We start from the raw sequence: 20,361 nt of genomic DNA on the forward strand, positions 1-20,361 counted from the left end.
GAGTACATTTAAAGCAATCTAGAGAGAAGAAACTGCATTTTCCAGCATATTGTTCTCTTTACAGTGTCTCTTTGAAGAGATTGTTGTATTGTTTGTGACCTTCGGTTGCTAATACACTCCTCAGGCTGAACCAAAAGTATGGCTGGGCTTGAGGATTTGTTGGCCACTCTAGCACAGACCTCTTATACAGCCTCTTTCGTAATCTCAAGTACTTTGAATTGCAAGGCACTTTCTCTAAGAAAATAAGCACTATAACATCATTTTTTTCCTCCATTAGCCTTTGGTGAGCCATGTAGAATGCCATCTTGAAGTTTCCCCCTTTGATGTATGTTTTGGTGAGAATAAACACAGTCCTCTTGCTCCTGTGGATGCTTTGAGAGAGATTGTCAATCAGGGGGCATCCGGGCATCCAATCCCGGTCCTCAAGACAAAGCGTCAGTCGACGGTCTCCACACTCCTCAAGATGAGCGCACATTTCCTTCGTCACCCACTCTGATACTGCAGGATCCTCCTTATCATAGATCACAAAGGCATCGTAAACAGCGCTCTGGGAATACAGGCGGCGGTAGCCTTTGAGCTTGGCCCTGCAGAAATGGTAGATGTACCAGACATCCCACAGGAAGAGATGGCTGGAGATGGACAGCGTGACCAAGATGAGGACAAGGGAAGTCATTAGGGTGGAGAGGATGATTGACAGGTAGTGGTGCTGGCAGGCCAAAAGGTCCACTGAGATGACTGGACGACCTCTTTGTGCCCCTGGGGCAACGCAGGTAACATCCGTGCCCAATCTAGGTATGGTTACTGTAGTCCTGTTGAGCCATGTGACAAACCAGGTGGCATTGCAAGTGCACAAGAATCTGTTTTTGTGCAGAAGTAACATGTCCATATGATTAAGAACATCATCTGGAAGGCTGGATTTTTCAATGTACTGGATGTGATTAGAACTCAGGTCTAGATATTTCAAGTGGTAGGCACCCTTGAGGAAATCTGGTGTGAGCTTTAGGATTTGGTTTTTGTATAAAATTAGTTTCTCAAGAGATGTGGTGCAGTTTGATAACACATCTGGAACAGTAGTCAAGCTGTTTCCACTGAGATCCAAGACTTGCAATGAGTGTAGAAGTTGCAGTTTCTTCCAGTTAAAGGATTTTAGTTTGTTGTTTTTGATATACAGCTCAGATAGCTTCTCTGGTAGACCACTGAATACGTCCGATGGGATAAAGGGGAGGTTGTTATGGGAGATGTCAAGGACAGTCAGATTAACTAAATTCTTAAAATAGTTGAGATATCTGGTGTTCCCATCTCGCCACAGTACATCTAACCGATTATCTCTGAACTCTAACCTTTCTAGGGATTGACTCTCCAGCTCTGTGTTAGTGGAAGTAGAGATCTTGTTGTGATTCATCAGGAGTACCTTGAGGTTTTTTAAATTCCTAGTGAAATTAAGCATGTGAGTCAGACCTTCTGATTCAAAATAGTGGTTGTTGTTACTTATATCCAAGATGACCAGATTTTTCAGCTCTTGGAATGCGGTAGAGTAGAGCAGGTCCAAACGGTTCCATGAGAAGTCCAGATATTGTAAATTAGCCAGGTAAGTAAATTCAGAACCATTCAGACTTTGACTCATTGCATTTCCAGACAGATTGAGGCATCTTAGTTCTGTAAGGTTTAAAAATCGTGAATGCAGGAAGAATATATTGTTTCTGCTGACGTCCAGGGTTTTGCCAAACTGACTGCATTCTTTTTTGACGAAGGATGTAATAACTCCAAGTTCCTTGTCCTTGTATTTGCAGCTTCGTGCATACTCATCATATCTGAAATAATGAATCTCTCTCACTTCTTTGTTTTGGTACTCAGCAGCGGAAGACATCGGAGACCAGTCCGAGGTTACTCCTCCGGACAAACCAAGTGCATCTCGGCCATCAGAGGGAGATGATATTTTGTTGTCAGACAGGCTGATTATTTTAAAGCTTTTCAATTCCATCAGAATACTAAGCTTTGTCATTTTAATGAAGTTTGTACCCAAATCTACAACCTCCAGGTTCGGTAGAGGTTTTAAATGAGAAATACTCTCTGTAGTTAACTGCTGAAACACAAAACCTTTCATTCTGAAAATCTTGAGAGACTTCAGAGAGGAGAAACTGCAACTCAGTCTCAGTGTTTGAGGGTACTTCTGAAGCTCGTAGTTGAATGAAAGGTCCAGTTCTTCTAGTTTACCCAGGAATTCTGGGAAAACAGTGATTTCTAGCTCCCTTGCTAAAAAGTTTGATGAGAGGTCCAGCACTCTGAGCTCAGTTGTGGTGTCAAACCATTCAAAAGGCACACTTGTAAGGGAGTTGCTATGCAGCCGTAATGTTTTTAGTTTGGTCAGCATTTTAAAAGCTGTCTTGCTGATTTTCAATGGCGCATTATTGGGACATGGGCTACATGGAAAAGGAGCGTTGTAACACCGGGGGCAGTTTCCGCTAATGTCTAGAATCTCAAGGTTAGTTAAATTTTTAAAGTCTTCATCAGTGACTTCTTGAATGTTATTGTTATAGAGATACAGCTCCTTCAGAGTAGTGGGTAGCTGATGTGGAATGAAAGACAAGTTATTTGATTTAAGAGATAGCAATTTTAAATTGTTAAACTGTAAAAATGCATCGTCTTCTATATCATAGGAATCATTGCAGGGGTTACGAAAATAACAGTTTTGACCAAGGTAAAGCACCTCAACATTTCTAAGCTCAGAGAGGTTTGCTTTAGAAAGATAATAAATATGATTCACTTCCAAGCTCAGAAGGATCAGATTTGAAGGCAGGCCTTTAGGTATACTGTAGAGCTGATTGCCATCTAGATACAGCGCTCGCAGATTGCTCAATCTGCTGAAAGTATTTTCCTCAATTGTCACACTCTTCAGGCACATCTTGTCCTTGGGTCCGATTTTGATGGGCACACAGTTGCACCTCATGTCAATCTCAGTCAAGTTCTCCAAACCGTAAAAGGAGGTGGAGTTTAGACTCGGAATATGGTTGATGGTGAGCGTCAAGTTTGTAGTGTCTCTCGGGATTCCATGGGGGATTTTTTTGAGGCTTCTCTCAGTGCAGTCGACCTTCACTTCACTCCCATTGTTAATCTCGTTAACATCACATGGCAGAGTTTTCGGGTAATAGATGCCAGTTGCCAAAATAGGCAGACAAGACCACAGGGTGAGCAGTGCCACACACATCTGCACGGAAACATGAGAAAGGTCTGCTAGTGGAAATCTAATAATACTGTAACAGCACATTATAAATGCAAATCATAACAAGGGATGCTAAAATCAGCAACTTTAGTAAGCATGGCCAGCATATTATACTTTACTTTACTGTACAATTAGGAAATAGCATTCTCTCGCATTTGATTTTCTACTTCTCAACAGTTAACAGCACTTCTAAGCCAAACTACATTTGACAGCTTATGAATTCTGTTACTATAGTATATATAAAAATCATACTCACCAGGTGGAGAAACATTATTTATGTGAGAAAACAAAAAAAAAAAGAGTCCAGCTCTGACTTGTCTTGTCAGGTTCGATGGAGTACTGAAAGAAGTATAACACTGACAAACATTCCTGAGGTGGTTAATGAAAGTAACAGGTGTCTGTGTTAGCCTAGTGTGTGTAGAATTAGCCAGCATCACTTCCTACTTTCTTACAAACCACAAACATCCAAATATTTCATCTTTTACTACATCGTGAAAAGGCTTATTGGTGCATTTATGTTATTATTACTGTAAAGAGGTGCCTTTAATAAGATACAGCAAGTTTAATACTCTGACTCTTGGTGTATGGTAGATTTTCCATGGTATTATAAAACACAGCTGGATGAGTTACAAGTTATTATTCAACTGAAACCAGTGAAAGGAAGAGTTTCATTTCTCATTACGTTTTAGGGGAAAATGAAACCTGTGGTGTGGTTTGGGTTTTACCACTGTACATGGTGGTGAAGTTATTTTAACATCAAGCAGAATATTTTTTTTTGTTATCTGTGACTATATGACTAACATTCAGTCTCACCTGCCCAAATTTAAGATAAATAAAAATGTTCAGTGGTTTTAGGTACAGTTCCTACCGATTTACAGTAGCTAGCCTGTTTAGCTGTCTGTCTTTACAGTGAAATGGTGTGATTTACTACACCTATTCTAGCAATACTGGGAATTCCTGTTGGTCAGCATACCTCTTGTTAAATTTGGGTTTATAGAAAAATGTCTTGAGAACTACAGATGAAGTGCTTTAAACATTTGAAGCAGAGATCAACTTCAATCATTATCTGTATTTTCCTTAAGCACAACTAACATTTTAAAATTTCCATGTATCCTGTGAAATATCTCTCTATATATATATTTCAAATGGTTTGGCGTAAACACTCTGAGCTGGATAAGTGGTTTAGAACATGGTTTGAGCAATGGATGGACAGATGGATTGGTTTAATGTTTTTTCAATTCATTGCTCACTAGGTTGGCAATTTAAGTTCAGATGGTTATTTGCCATAAAACAAGTATAAACATGCATGTCATCCTAAATTGAAGTGATCAGTGAGCATCATCAGGTCAATTTTGACCAGGAGTTCACTATGGTGGCATTTAAGCACCTTTATGCTTATAGCCTCACTGAGCTGTTGTCTTTTTCGTTTGACTCAGATGCATACAATAATGCACAGTGACTACACTCATTCTCAAGCTGTGCAAAAACATTCTTTCCAGCCCTGTACTGTAAGTGAAATAGGCCATCATCATCTTTAATGCAAAAAGCACTTTCACCACTAAAGCTTGAGCGAAAAGTAGAAAAAAATTAATTATTGAACACAGTTTCCAAACTAAATAAAGACGCTTTATTGTATGAAACTTCAGTAACAAACTTTTGTAGCCGAGAGATTGGTAATGACCAAAACTGTGAGTGAGCAGGGTGAAACAGAAACAGACAACAAAACAGTTCATACTTTTTAAAAAGTTTTAATTTCTTTAATGACATTGACAAAAATAACAGGAAAGTACTCAGTGTTTATGTGTAAAGTATTCATTAAATTAAGTGACTCAAGCAAATGAAAATATTGTACGCGTTACTTCAGCTTTATCATCTCTTGTCCTGTGCAGCGATTTGTTTAGAGCTTTATATAGTGTATGCATTTCTTTAGCTGTGTACTTTTTTACAAGTTATAAACACAATACTAATAAGTTTGTGTCAATCTACATGTTAATCTGTCAATAAAACCAATAAATCCTGAAAATAATCCCTATGAAGTAATATTAGATAATATATTTGAGAAGAGAGTCATATGCTTTTTAATATAGGCCTTAATATAATCTATTTAAAACTTTAATTATTCATATAATCATATATTTTCTTTACATAATAAAATACTGTATACACAAGGCAAGTTTTTTAATTTTTTTTTCACAGCAGTTCACATTGGTTGTTAAACCCATGTCTCTTATGTATGGCTTTGAAATCAATAATCAAGACAAAATAACAGTTTTTTTGTTTAGCAGTGTGTTCAGTGAGTGAGTTAGTGTATTTAGAATAGCAGACATGGTGGCAGAATAATGTGACAATGCATTCACACTTTGGTCACCGGGGGAGCCTCCTGAAGCTGCCTCAGCAGCTTTCAGAAGACACACATAGTTCATGACGACCTCATCCACCTTGGCTACCACCTCGCGCCGTTCACTGTCAGTGCTCAGGCCTTCTACTAGTGACATGCAGGCTTGCGTTAGGCAGCACAGAGTGTGGAAGCTATGCGTCAGCGTGAGCAGCAGCTCTTCTGGGCTACTATACTCCATCGCCATCTGACTGCAGGCGCTGCTCAGCACTTTGGCCTGCATGAGAAGCAGCTGGGCGAACGTTTCGATGTCAGCCTCGCTGACCTCAGGCATGGCAATTCTGGAAGGGTGGCCTACACTTGAACGCAACACACCAATCATCTCTAAGGCATCCTTCCGTGCAACCCCGAACCCCGTGTGAAGGCTGTAGGTTTTTCCTTTCATTGAGTTAATGTAAGCAAGCCGATCTTTGAGGCTCATGTTCTTCATATATGAGGCCATTTTGCTCCATTCAGCTTTGTAGTTTCTCAAGATAGTGTTTTCCTTGCCATAGAAAGAAACTGAGCTGTCAAAGTGCAGATCATGTGAGGTTATCTCTCCATCTTCATCACCGGCATGAGTGTTCGACTTTCTCCTGAGGAAGCAGTGACTGAACGGCCCACGGCACTTCCATGCACCTGTATCCAGCCTCGGTGCTGTTTGCTCGGGCATCAACAGAGAGGCTCCTCTTAGCAGCTGTTCACCAGTTGAATTACAGGCAACCGAACCTTGGGACAAGCTTGTGGGTAAGGTTTTGGCAGAAAATGTCATCTGCTCTTTTGGGGGATCTTGAAACTGCAAATTCTGACTATCATTCTTCCCTGTAAGTATGGCTTTGGTCTTTTCAAACAGTACTTCTAAGCTCCTGGAACCTGGCATTAAGGTACTCCAGCTCCTCCTGAGCATCCGAACCCTGCGCAGCTTCCGGAGGCTGCCTGTTGTTGGGTCACATGAAGATCCGCTTGAGGGAAAAGCCAGGGTGTGTGGGTCAGGCTCAGGGCTGGCCTGTGTTAGGCCTTTGGGCTCTGTGCTACTTTGTAATGATGAAGGTGACATGATTGTGATGGTGATACTGGTCTCATTACAGAGAGCTAAAGATGACTCTTTCCCAGCCTTCTTCAGCTGTGTGCAAGCTACACTAGGGGTAGTAGGAAAACAAAGAAAACTGTTAAGCATCTACCTTAACATTAACACAATGTTCTTCAGTCTCACTGTATTATTGGTTCCAGTGATAGAAAAGACATATAGTGCACAATTAAGAAGGAATCTCTTAATCCTGGTGTAACTGATGGAAAATGTTATAGAGACATATTATCAATCTAGTCCATATGAGAATATCATAACAGCTAGTTAGCTTAGCATCGCAAAAGACTTTGGAGACAAGGAAATTGGGTCACCAAGCTCAGTCCAAAGGCAACAAAATGTACTTATGAGCAATCATGAAAAACTTAGCTTACATTAATACTTTGTTTCTTGTTTGATGAAGCTGTACAAAGTGCAGAAAGTCAAGAGGTAACATTTAGGACAATAACTTATAGATGTATTCATACTTTCTCCTTGTCTCCGATCTTTACGGTAAGCTAAGCCAACAAAGCGATGTGAAGCAACAGATATACGAGTAGTATCAGTTGTAATGTTACTGCAAGCGGAAAGCGAATAAGATTAATACCCAATATGTCGAGTGGTTCATTTAAGAAAAAAGTGCAATGTATATTGGCAAGTAATTTCAAACACATAAAAACAACAACGTATTTATCCTTTAACCTCTGCTTGTATGTAGCTATGCTTATTGATCTGATTCTCAAATTTCCTAAATTTTGAGACATCTTTATATTTTGCAGTCCAAAGTACAGGCAAAATAGATTATGTGTGTTGTTCTCATAGCCATAATAAATGTCTAAAAGGAAAATTAAAATCAGCAAGTGCATATAACACCAAGCAGTTCACAGATATCAGTGTTTGTATTAAAAAATACTGTAAAATCTCATATGTATTTCCATGGAAAGCCTTTAAAGGCCTGCGGACTATCCAGTTTAGTTTTTAATAGATCATCCTGACTGATATCTTGGGCTGTTATGGAATATCACAATTACATCAATGTCAGCATGTGTGTTGTCCAGTGGACTGACGTGAATACTGCCGAAAAGATGCCCACAGAAATTTGGTGTCAAGTCACCCAAGTTTGTTCTGACTCCATAATTTCAGCAATGACTGCAGCACATGAAGCAGACTGTCATCACAGTTGAGCGGATATGCAGAGTCAAAGAGTGTCATCACAGTAAAAGGCAAACTATTTTGTCAAATATGTTTGGGGAAAGTTATTAAAAACTTGCAGTGACCCAGAAGTCCTGTATTGTCAGACACTGGTAAGACTGCTTCTTGTTAAATGTATATACTGCAATCTTTTAGTGCTGTGTGTGTTATTCCCTTCTGGTTATACAGATGAGGGGTAGAAAAAGATATCACTGACATAAAAGCAAAATCTATCTATAGGCATCTGCCTTGAAAGTAAGTCAGGCAAAGTTTTGTTTGCTATTTTGGTAATTTGTGTAACCTGAGGATTTCAAACAAATTCTCAACCTTAGATTTGCCTGTTTTGATGAACTGTCTTAAATGTTGATCTTACCAGGTTACAGATTAGAGGTTCACCCTCCTGTTTAAGTTTACCTGTGGTTTCTTTTATCTTGGGCATTCTGTGACTGCTGTCCCGTGTAATTCCAAACCCAGGCTCAGCACTGGTAGCTGCATGGATCTTCCTCAGCAGGGTGGGGTCCATGGGGTGGCTGACCTTCCCTTGCCCGTGGGCCCCATAAGCCTTCTCCTCCGCAGTGACATAACTCGGCCCCTTGAGCGAAGATTCAGACAGCACATGCATATTGTCTGTGGCACAAAGGGGAGAGTCCATAGGGGTGACACAGCTGCTGCTCCCTGTGCTACAGCCTGCATCTATTGAGGAACACTGCGAGCTTTGGAGAGAATGAATGCCTTCACTTTGAATTGATGACATCCGCTTGCTCACGTGGTATTCATATAACCGTGAGACATCTGGCTCCGACTGTGGAAGCTTCGTTTGCTGCTGCTCATTATCCTGTGAAGCAGCGTCGCCCTGTGCAGGGACGGGCCCTTTGGATGGGGAGATGAGATGGGCATTTAACTGTTGGCTTCTTTCATCTAAGTCCTGCTTCTCTCCCTTTGCTGTCAACCTGTCTGCGTGGGAAGCCTGTGAGTCACTCACACATTCTGGAGCAAGATTCTCAGCCATTTTGTTTCCAGGCACTCTCTGCTGCCATTTTTGATGCCTGTCTTTAAAATGAGTTCGCCCCAGATCAAGTTGGTTCATGTAATAGGAATCTCTCACAGTGAAAGCGTTATATTTCCCAACAAGATGAGGGAGCTCCTCCTTCACTGAGTCTTGAGAAGCCGTGTTTGATTTGTCAGAATCGCAGGACTCTCCCTGGATTCTGCTCTCAGTCTCTCTCTGTTTTCCTCTCTGTCTGTTCATTAGGGAGCCAATGTGCATCTTAGTGAAGTATTCACTCACGGATTTTATTTCCATTGTCTCCGGCTCCATCTCGCCGCCATTCGAGTGAAATATCTGTGAGGAGGTGACAGAGGAGGATTTTGCCTCCTCCTCCTGTTGCTCCTGGGGTTTGTACTGCATAGCTCCTGCTCCACCGTCACTGGGCACACTCACCTCTGTCTTTTCCTCACTCATGGCATGGTATCCTTCTGCCATGGCTACATGCATTCTCAGGTGGTTCTCTGAGTGTCTCTGAGCAGTGGCCAGCTCAGAGCTCTCTGTCATCTCGGAGGAGTTGGTCTCATTGCCAGAATCAGAAGAATCCGGACTAAATGCTCTCGATATTTCTACACCTGTGTACAAAAGAAAGACAAAAACCCCGTTAAGAAATTCATTTGAGGCAAATGGAATATATCACAGATTGGCAAGAGAGTAACAAATAATTATACGGATGATAGTGTAAATTACCGTGTAAATGATAGCTAATGTTAACTCAGGAATAACACATTTACTAATAAATATAAATCATTAAACAACAACATTCCACATAAGAGTCTTTAAAATATTCAAGTGTCGGTTATGCATCTAATTAAAAACTAAGTAAGAAAGTAAATTAAAAAATAAATAAATCAATTCAATCAATCACACATCAGTCAATCAATCAATCATTCAAACAATAAAGACATGAGTTAATCCCAAAACAGAACAGGAATTATAAAAATATACACATCTGCATGTATTTTTTTGTCATGTGAAAAATGCTTTTTTAAAATTCTAAAAATATTTTTTTAAAAATGACAAAATTATTGATACCCCTTAAAATTAAAATTGTTGGAATTCTGCAATATATTTATATTGTAAGCATATACTTGAGTTTTCAGAGTTTGATGCTTTATAGCACTTTTGAAAATGGTCAGATGAGACACGAATGACTGTGTCAGTATAGGCAATGACTACCAGACTGTTTCCAAGCAGGTTAATGTCACGCTGGAATTATTATTAATAACTTTAAGATCTATGGGACTGTAGCCAATCACCCTGAACCAGGCAGCAGGTGGAAAACCGACTCAACAGAAGGAGTAGTCTGTATGGTGGGTGAGAAACCACAGAAAACTTAAAATACATACAAGCTGTCTTCCAGGTAAAATGGTATCTGGTCAAATGTAAATGATTTTCTAACTGAAAGTGGGGGATCACGGAAGAATACCCAGGAAAGCCCCATTTCTGAAAGAGAAACTTAAATACATGGAACCTGCTAAAACGCTTCTAAGTGATGCCGAGTCATACTGTTTCCGAGGGGATTTCCTTTAGACAAATGGAAGTAAATTACAGCTTTCACAAAAGAAACGATGAGGCTTTAAAAGAAAAAAAAAAGCACCATCATCATTGTGAGGTATGGGAAAGGGTCCAGTGCAGACATTTGATATGAGGCTGCTTTGTTACATCTAGCATGACAGGTTATGTTGACACAAATTTAAAAAAGCAGATTATTGAGGCTTTTAGGAGCAAAACATTAGCTGTAGCAGTATCAGAGAGCTCTGTCTCAGTCCCAGGTCATGGCTTTTCGAAGGCACAATGGCTCAAAAACATGCATCTAAAAGTAAAACATAAAAGAGAATGAAATATTAGGTTGTTCTAAAGCGGCCTGCTGAGAGTCCTGATGGTAAGCTGATTGAACATCCACAGATAAAATAAACAACTGAAGGAAAGCACCTGTGAAACCTAAGAGAACAGGAACAGAAATTGAAACTAACTGCTGAGAAGTGTTAAGGCTGCAAAAAGTTCCTGCCAAAAAAAGAAACTGCTGACTTAAATATATATATATATATTTGCCAGTCTCGACTGATTAAAAAAAAACGTCTTTACATTTGAGGGTACCAATAATTTTGGTGACGTCTATAGACGGTTATTTAAGATGATCTATTTTCTGTTATTTCTAATAACCAACAAAGCTTTCACGCTGTGTACTGTGCAGTTGTGAAAACAAATGGGTCCACAAAACAGGAATGAATCTCAAACTGACACAATAATGAACACAAATGTCTTTTTTCTTTCTCAAATGAATGAAGAAATACTCACAAATGGAAACATAGAACAAAATGGGCTTTATTGAAAAAAAAAAAGACCAATAAATCAAAACGAATGGCTGGAACATGTGTAATGTTAATGGATGAATGTTACAATAGTATAAGGAGAACCTGTGCTACTCTCTGACTGTGCTGGACTCTGTTCTTCAGATGCAGCAAGGGCTTCGAGTGCCTGTAAGGTGGATACCACTGCATCATCCAGTGGCTTCCCGGGCCCCTCTGCTCCATGGGTGGGTACTGAATCTATGAGGGACACTGGGATATCATTGCAGGCCCCCTGGGCCCTTATCCCAGCCCCCTGCTGCTCCTCCTCATCAGAGCTGTCCCTGAAACCAGGAGGAGGAGCAGCAATGGCCATGTTAAGAGAGTGCAGCAGTACGTCATTGTCCTCCTCGTCATTACCCTCCGGTGGGGGAGGGAGGGAGGTCAAGTCAATGATGTCATCGCTGGACCCTGAGAGCGAGAGCAACGTAGGCTTGTCAATGTCACTCATCACCATGTCTTCCTCACAGCTGATGTCATCCTCGTCCTCTGCGTCATCTGTTGTCTCAGCGTAGCAGATATCATGCAGCAGTGGCTCCTCGATGCATTCAGAAGGACCAAAGATTTTGGTAGAGTACTGATACCCATCCTCTATCATCCTATAGTCATCCTCGAGACGCCTGTACATGGGGCTGTGATTGTCTAAAATCTCTGGGCCTTCATCCATCAGTCTCTGGTAGCCCAGATTTTGGGGGTTTACGCTGTCCAAGGGTGGGTCTCCAAAAATGAAGGACACCTTTGCACTCCTGGAGGAGTCTTGGGGTTTGGGTCTCGGGACATTCATATATGTTTGGGAACATGAGACCCTGCAGCACTCCACTCTCTCTGCATGGTGAATTGAGTGCTGGGGTTGGTGGATCTCAGTTATGTAGACTGGCTGGCCTTCACATCTGCCATGATCGAGGTAATCGCACTCTAGGTCAGAATATTCTTGGCTGCATCTCTGGTTGTTTCTGTCCTCGCCTCCTTTGTGGGGTGTGCTATATGTACACTCAATGGGTTGGTAGTTCTGCTTTACTCTCGTGGCGTGACCTGCAAAGAGGAAGCAAGACTTGATACAAGTCTATATAAAAACACCCAATTCTGATGAGTCATCTTGTGATCAGTTTTAGGCATACTTGTTTCCATGCTGTCAGTGTTTTTGGCCACGTTGAAGATGGAGCGTCGAGAGTCCACCAGTAATCTGTAGTAGCCAGCAGTCAAACAGGCCAGATTCATTGCGTCAACAGACTCCATTAGGAGAGTGATGGGCTGTGAAAGATGCACACAATCAGACAAAGGGAATAAAATAAATGGCACTTGTTGGTGGTAAAATGAGATTATAATGACTGCAGAGCAGGCTTGCTGTTGTTAGGGTTAAAGCAGAAAGTATTTGTGAAACAACATATTGTTCTCCTTTTAAAGAGGCAAAAATTTTGTTAACCTTTACATCCAGAACATGTAGTTCCACTCGAACCCGGTTTTCATCTTCTGTGTACATCTCAATGCGGTTGACATGACTAAAGTCTGCCAAAAGAGCCACCAAGTTGGTTTTGGTGTTAATCACATGACTGATGCCATATTTCGGCCCCACCAGCAAAGTTACTTCTGTGTGCTTCTCGCCTTGCTGTAAAGAGGAAGAAGGAGGCACCGTAACGACCACTGCCGTTATGTAAATTAGCACAATGTGGAACAGGGTGAAACCAGTGAGAGGTGACAAGAACGTTTTACTCACGACTAGTGTTGATTTAAAGACGCGTCCTCCATAAAGCCTCAAATCACTGAGATACTTTAGATAGTGGACCTTTGCTTGCAAAGCAGTTAGCTGAACGGAGTAAAAAATAAATAGTATAAGGCACAAGCAAAAAATGCTTAAATTAGTTAGGTTAAAAAAAAGTGCAACACTGTCTGATCTACACAACAGCCCCAAATGATTTATTTCAAGTATTAATACTCCACTAGGTGGAAGCCAAGAGTCAGATCTGGTACAAGGAAAAGAGGAAGATGAATAGCCATACACTTGCAGAGAATAGACAAAAAGAGGAAAGCAGAAGCACGGTCTACCTTTTTACCAGGCGGCACCAGATTTTGGTTGGTCTTGAGGATGTGAGTGAGAGCTTTTTTGATGTTTTTTTCTTTCATGCTAGACAGCACTGCGGGAGGCAGGAACAGCGCCAGACCCCACTCCTTCCTGCAGATGTGCAAAAACAAAAACGAAAAAAAAGGTCACTCATTCACTACGACAAACAGTCAATTAATCATTCTTTTCCTGTGATTGATTTACCCAGAGGCGGTGCGCGAGTTTATGGATAGGGTGCAGTCAAAATGATCATCTAACCAGAGATGTATCTTTTGATGTTGTAGCAGTGCTTGTGAGGTCATTATATCATTTTATTGTTTGAATGGGCTTAAGTTTAAGTGTGCGTTACAGCTGGTAGAAGCAAAATAGGCTTTCAATTAGATGACATGTAGTTGATTCCAGTGAAGACATATGTAAAACCCAATCTACTTACTCAATATATTTCAGGGACACTTTCTGGGACTGTTTGGTATTGATGGTTAGTATATACATCTGCAGAGCAGCCAGACGGAGAGCCATGTCGTATTTCAGCTCTGACCCAAATCTCTCTAATACCACATCATTACAGCTCTGGAGAAGATAGAAGACACAGTCAAGGAGAGGTTACACTTCAGTCACACTTGTCGTTATGCTTAAACAAGGCCCTAATATTGTCTAAAATAATGTAAATAATGTTTAATTCAATCTAATTATTATGTATTATGTGTATCTCCTGATATTTACCTGAACATATAGGTACTCAAATGCTACTGCATCTCTTCTAAGCAGGTCTACGGGATCCTTTGGGACAAAAGTGATCCGAAAAAAGCACTTCATTTTGTGGGACCCTGGCCTCTGCGTCACCTAGAGGACAAGTCAGAGATAAGGAAGGTCCTATTAGTCATTAAGTGCTTATTGTTGTACTTTCAGATAAGTACACGTGAAAAAATCCATTCCATGCAAAAAATAAAATTAAATAGGGTACTATGTAACATTTACAGTCATTTAATTAATAGTTTAACATTTTTGAAAAAGTTAAGTATGTCTTTGTCAAAGACTTTGGTCAAAAACATTCTTATAGCTATACGTAAAATATTTAAGTGGAGCCAGGAGCTGTTTAGCTTAGCTTAGTTTGGTGTAAAGACTATGAAGTTGACCAAATGAAGACATTTTGTTAAATCAATACAAATATAAGTGTTGCAATTTCTTTTCTAGGATTGTTTTATCATCTTTATTTTTAACTTATAAAAGAGATACACTTTGGACTGTGTACTGACGCTCTGTTTAATGGCACCCGTCTCACCTGAGTTAGCATCTCCTGCTCATGCAGGAGCATGAGTTTGCTGGCAGATCCCTCAGCTCTCTGCTCGAGCATCAGAGAGAAGTGCTCGATGCTCTTAATAGATAGCTTTTCTTGCAGGGTCAAAATGACGTCCTGTCATATAGACAATGTCACGGTTAATACAACAAGCAAACTCTGCAGATGCAGCAGCTTTCCCATGCGCAACTCAGTGTCATAACTATAGATCATTTTCACAGCTTAGCTCATGCAAAAAACATGAGCATTATTGAACAATCAGAATTTTTAACTGAAGTAGAAGAGAAATAATTTGGGGAAAAAGGAAAAAGAGCTAATTAAAATACATTTTCTGCTTGGAATCATACTTTCACTTGAAAGGTTTTGAAGGCTGTGCTGAAGAGAGGATTTTCCACTTTATAATGTACATTCAATATTTAAAATGAACATCACTTAAGGTTACGCAACGGCATTTCATAGTGAAGGGGCGCTGTTCCAGTACCTACCTTAATGGATGTGGTGCTGTCAAATTTAAATGATTTAGTTTGCCCGTTTTCCAGGTACACCTTCAGAACATTTGGCATGAAAAGAAGGGAGTTGTCCTTCACAGTTTCCTGAGGATATAATATAACATACGTGATTAACAGATTTGACTTTTTCTAAGTGAAAGTTAACTAATTTGATAATCCACTGTGGTGCATTAGCTGGGGTTGGGTGGGAAATTTTTAACTGGAAGACACACTGAAGGAAATCAAAGAAAAGATAAAACATTTTGAGAAACATACTTTTACGAGGTGATAAAAAGAGATTCACACCACTGTATAGAATGAATTTACTACCAGGAGACAGTTGACTTGGCTTTATGTAAAGACTAAATGTGGTAAAAGTAAACCTGGCTCTGTGCAAAGCTAACACAGCTTCTTCCACCTACTTCTATAGCTCGCTAATAGCTGTTCGTCTTGCAATAGTACAAAGACTTCAGGAGGTGAATATTTCCCAACAAAGAAATGAAGCGTAACATAACGCTCTTTAAAAAATGTATCAGTTTTACATTGTAGTTTTTGAATATTTAAAGCAAGAAGGAGGTAACTTGTAAGTTGGCGAGATTGTTTTTTAAGGTAGAACTTCTTATTTCCAGCTAAATGTCACTCATAAGCATATGCATGACAGTCACCCTAACACATTTTTGTTTTTTTTATTTCAAAATGGTGTGCCAGCTGTTGTATCAAATATGTTACTAATGATGTTTGTTTACATTTAATTTTCTCTTCTATAACATTTTTAAGCCAACAGAGTTCTTTCATTTAGAGTCAGAATAATACTGACATTTTACTCTGTTGTTTCTTTTTTCTCTATGTCACTTACCCAACAGTGTTTTCCCTTTTTTGTCAATGTTCTGTCTTTCAGTCATAAAGAATTTAATTTTACGGTTTGGGATTTCTAATATCTCAAAAAAAAAAAACCAACCTTCCAGCCTTAAGAATTCAAGTCTGCTTCTGCCATCTTCTATTCAAAGCGCCAATGTGTAACAAATGAATTAGTGTGCAATGTGACTTACGGGGACCTGTCCATTGATGATGACCTCTTCAGCGAATCGGACTTTAACAGGATTAGTCTTTAACTTGGCCTTTTTGGCTGCGCTGATGAATGCCGATTTGGGTGACTTTTAGAGGAAAAGAAGGTGGAAAAACAGGCATTAAAATGTGTATTTTTTTTCCTTCACAAAATTCAAGGGCATGCTTCCTTCTTGAAACATGACACCCTCCTATTACTCTCTCTTTGATGATGCAATTAAGGTGGCACTGTGCAAAGGGATAAGAGAGAGGACACCCTCATGTCATTGAGCCTGCAAAGAAACCCCTGGTAAACAGAAGTAATTACAGACAGGATTATAAGAGCTCGGTCCTCAAAGTATTGTACACTGCTTTTCTGCAGCCGCAATCCTTGCTGTTCCTAAAGGCTTGTCGTGTTCAGGACTGAGCAAAGTGCATAAACAAAATGCATGATGACTGGATGAAATCTGAACGATAATAAACATTACGATTACTGTTTCATTGTATACAGTTTTCTACCACACAAGACATAGCACAGGTCTTGTGTCAAAATACAGTTTATATTTTGATTTTTCCTTTCCCTCGTTGTGAACATGCACTGACGGTTTGGTCTATTTTTGGAGGGAATTCAAGCATAAATCCATTCCCACTGAATTATTATGTGAACTGTAAACAAAGGCTGAATATATGCTCCTGGCACTGTGTGTTCACTGCCATCTGGTGCTCTGTGACTCTAGTAAATGCTTGAGTGGCAGGTTCACGTGAGGTTCACATGAGGATCTAACACTACAACATGAGAAAACTTGGAAAGATTGCAGCAAATCAGACTCCCCGTGAGTTCACTGGGCTCTAACACTTAGCCCAGGCATTACTGATGCAGTGCCAGAACTAACATATGGCATGATTAATGGCTTGTTTGCACAGAGTCAACAAAATAATCACCTCCAAATGCACATATAAGTGGAATGTATCGGATTTTATTCATAAGGAGGACAGGGAAACTTACTGGGTACGGCTGAACAACAGTTAGCAATATGGACTCCTTGCAGCTCCTGCGGGATAAAAGCAACAAAAAAATAATGAAAGGTTAAGTTTCAATAAATGCAGTTTATGAACAACACAGTCAGAAAAGAGCAGAACAAACACAGTTTCAAAGTGGTGCACCTGGCAGTCCTGTCTTGGCACCATTGTGCTGAGCTTTGCTGCAGAGAAGAAGCCTATTCAAGGCCACAGGAGCTATAGAGGAATGGCCACATGGGCACTTTTCCCTGTACTAATGTACTGTTTACAGACTGCAGCACAGGTCACGCAAGGACCAAATGCTCAGTGCCAGCTTCTCAGCTGTGTGAACGAAATTAATCTAATGAGACGCTTGAAGAAACAACAACACCAGCATACAGCTAAATGAAGCAGGTGGCTAGAGTAATGTTATATTGCTTTATCTATCCAGCTATGATATTTGATTTTTGAGCATATCAGAATAAGATAAAGAAATACAGTGATGGTATGCTTAGAGTTCTTTCTTGTTATTTGCAGTTATCAACAGTATTTCCATAGGCAGTAAACTGTTTTATATATTAGAAGCAGAAATTTTAAGTAAAGACATGAACTACAAGATGTCAGTTTGTACAAAAAGTATTAAATCCTTGGATGTTTGGGTGTTTTTATTAAAGTTAATCAAGAGTGCTGTATTACCTGACAAGGTCGATAACCCTCTCTCTGGGTGCTGAACTGACTGCCTCATCATTAATCATGATGATCTCGTCCCCTGGGATCAGTTTGCCTTCTGATGGACCCCCTGCCAAAACACACCATAAAAAGACTTAATGGTCCAAACTTTGCATGGTCCTACCTTTTTTTTTTTTCCTGTTTTGGGCCTCAAAGCTCTAATGAATGCTTTCTCATTGAGGACTGTTCAAATCAATGAATCATCGATGTAAACTACAGTCTCACTGGGTTTTCCTCTTAGCCACATTTTAGGAGGCTTTCATCTCGTGTTGATATAGTAACGGTCATGGATTGAATGAGTCACTGTGTTGTGGTAGAGTCCACTGTGTAGCTGGATTGTGCTACCTGGCGTGACTGAGCGAACCACCACAGGTTTCTCACTGCCTGCTACGAATCCAAAGCCAAGCACTGGGTCTCGCCTCATCTCCACCTTCCGGGGCGCTGGCGGAACAAACTTGTCTCCGTCCAGACGAACTTCCTCCAGGGAGTTGCTCTGGGAGACGTGGCTGTGCGGATAAAAAGGATGTTAACTGTTTTTGTTAGGGCAGGGTGGTTTTGATTGATCCTAAATAACCTTTGCTGGTTATTAGTAATCTTGACAAGATAAGATAAGCCAGTAGATTAATAGCAGCGTCTCTAATTGTTAAATGCTTAATATAACCACTAAAATGAATGTCCTCTGAGAAACAATGACAGCTCTTACAAGAGATAGCTATTGAAAAATTAAAATGGGAGGACAGACATCAACTGCACTGTATACAAAACTGTAATTTTTTCCAAATACCCACAATGTTTAAAAACAAAATGCCACATATTGTTTCAGAATAAGGAACGTGTACAATGCTGCAGAAATAGAGCATGTGGGCGATGCTAATCAGGCTCCAATGTTTGTATTCTCACATTGTAATGCCTCACAAAGAATCTGTATTTCTCACACCGTTGTGTTAAATGTGTTAAATAATAGGCATGTGTTTCCTTGCCAGACTAATAAAGACCCGGGACAGTTATAATATAGAGTGCCATGTCAGTGAATTTTCCTCTAGACATTGCATTTTTTTTCTTACAGCAGTGTTCCGTCCTTTGTGATACAGTCGGACACTATAAATACTGATGCATTTGAAGAACAAAATATTAGGTCTTACACAGAGTCTCATTTTTTGTATGAGTGGGGAGTTACACGTCTGGCAGAATTATGTTGCATTACCTCTCTCGAGCATGAAATACTGTACAGCCAGTACGTTTATTACCTGCAAAGACTCATGCAAATTTAAAGGGTTTAGGCTTAAACATGAATTTATTCTTATGATGTCATGATGTTTAGATCTATACTGTTGTGGATGCACATTGTGAACACGGTTTCTATGGTTTGTGTGGCTGAGAACATTGTTAGGGTTTAGCTAATGGGCCACCATGATTGAGAGTGCTGAGGTGATTAATCTAGCCTGCTTTCATTATTCACAGGGGTTGTTACAGTAAAATATTATATGAAACAGTTTGCTGTAGCTCTGCAGTGCATCCAAAAAAGCTTAATTCAGAATACAGGTAGGCTGTGAACCTGCTCAGCATGAGAAATGGTGTTTGATTAGCTACATAGCTGCAGTACCTTGCCATTTTAGAGCAATAAACTTTTGTTGTAGATGACAGGCGCACAGTAAAACAGTTTCATTTTTAAGATTTACTAATATTGCTACCATTGATAGCTGGCTGTGAATCAAGACTCTAACCTTATTAAACGTTTTGCTTCAGTTACCATGGTAAAATGAATTTTCTCAATCTTCGTAAGAGAATCATCATTATATTAGCTTTTTGAACTCAAAAGATGTGAAAAGCCAGCATGTACGTTTCACATATTCTGTGATCAGATTTTTTTTTTTTTTAACTGTGTTTCTCTGCTCTCCCTGGCTGCAAAAGCAGCAGCGGCAGCAACTCCATATGGTGCCAACAATGTTGGTTAATTAAAGCTGTGGGCAGACAGTGTGTAATTCACAGTTATTCTTGACACATGTACTGTTCACCAGTAAATACTAACAATTACTCTTTCACGGCACAAAGACACAGTGAGATCTGTCAGTTGCATTCCCAATGCAATGAAAAAACAGCAAGAGCAAGTTGCTGGCAAGTTCAAAGATGTTAAATGACTGTCAACTGATATTTTGGAAGCGGAGGATTCAGTTGCTTCTTCCCAGGCTAATTAACATGAGATGTTCCATTAGGGTAAAATTCAGCAGCTGAACGGATAACAAAAGAAAACCAAGATGGCTGTTGTGTTTTTCTTCGTTTGTTTGTTTGTAGTAGTGTAGTTCTAAACTAGAATTGAATTCTTTCGTGTATCTTTACACAACATTTCAGATAGAGAATATTTTTCTACATGAAGTTGTAATTCTAATATAAAAGTCTATAAACTGGTTCTATAAATCATTCTCAATGGCACACTGATTCACGGTTGGTCAAAATGTTTGTATGATTTGTGTTTGTATGCACTATATACTAATTAACACTGA

The 20,361-nt window shown here is 39.9% G+C and overlaps 2 protein-coding genes across 5 annotated transcripts in view; both read right to left on the reverse strand.

Moving 5' to 3' along the window:
* Positions 1-56: 56 nt before the first annotated feature.
* On the reverse strand, positions 57-4,833 carry LOC146500615 (toll-like receptor 7). Its single transcript, XM_085136605.1, has 2 exons — positions 3,477-4,833; positions 57-3,205 (listed from the first exon to the last, which is right to left on the reverse strand). The coding sequence occupies exons 1-2, from the start codon at positions 3,489-3,491 to the stop codon at positions 59-61; spliced, it is 3,162 nt and encodes a 1,053-aa protein (XP_084992731.1). The 5' UTR covers positions 3,492-4,833; the 3' UTR covers positions 57-58.
* Positions 4,834-4,955: 122 nt separating this feature from the next.
* The window catches only part of LOC146500616 (FERM and PDZ domain-containing protein 4-like), a 35,429-nt gene continuing 20,023 nt past the window's right edge, over positions 4,956-20,361 (reverse strand). For all 4 annotated transcript variants that reach the window (XM_085136600.1, XM_085136601.1, XM_085136602.1 and 1 more), the window contains 15 exons: positions 18,206-18,366; positions 17,828-17,930; positions 17,139-17,184; positions 16,138-16,242; positions 15,086-15,193; positions 14,586-14,717; positions 14,027-14,146; positions 13,737-13,873; positions 13,288-13,414; positions 12,959-13,048; positions 12,668-12,850; positions 12,363-12,495; positions 11,314-12,276; positions 8,263-9,468; positions 4,956-6,728 (listed from right to left, as the gene is read on the reverse strand). In XM_085136600.1, the coding sequence (XP_084992726.1) occupies positions 5,473-6,728; positions 8,263-9,468; positions 11,314-12,276; positions 12,363-12,495; positions 12,668-12,850; positions 12,959-13,048; positions 13,288-13,414; positions 13,737-13,873; positions 14,027-14,146; positions 14,586-14,717; positions 15,086-15,193; positions 16,138-16,242; positions 17,139-17,184; positions 17,828-17,930; positions 18,206-18,366 (4,870 nt within the window). In that variant the 3' untranslated portion in view covers positions 4,956-5,472. The remainder of the gene's footprint in view (positions 6,729-8,262; positions 9,469-11,313; positions 12,277-12,362; positions 12,496-12,667; positions 12,851-12,958; positions 13,049-13,287; positions 13,415-13,736; positions 13,874-14,026; positions 14,147-14,585; positions 14,718-15,085; positions 15,194-16,137; positions 16,243-17,138; positions 17,185-17,827; positions 17,931-18,205; positions 18,367-20,361) is intronic.

Source organism: Neolamprologus multifasciatus, chromosome 16 (genome assembly GCF_963576455.1).
Source record: "Neolamprologus multifasciatus chromosome 16, fNeoMul1.2, whole genome shotgun sequence".
NCBI lineage: Eukaryota > Metazoa > Chordata > Actinopteri > Cichliformes > Cichlidae > Neolamprologus > Neolamprologus multifasciatus.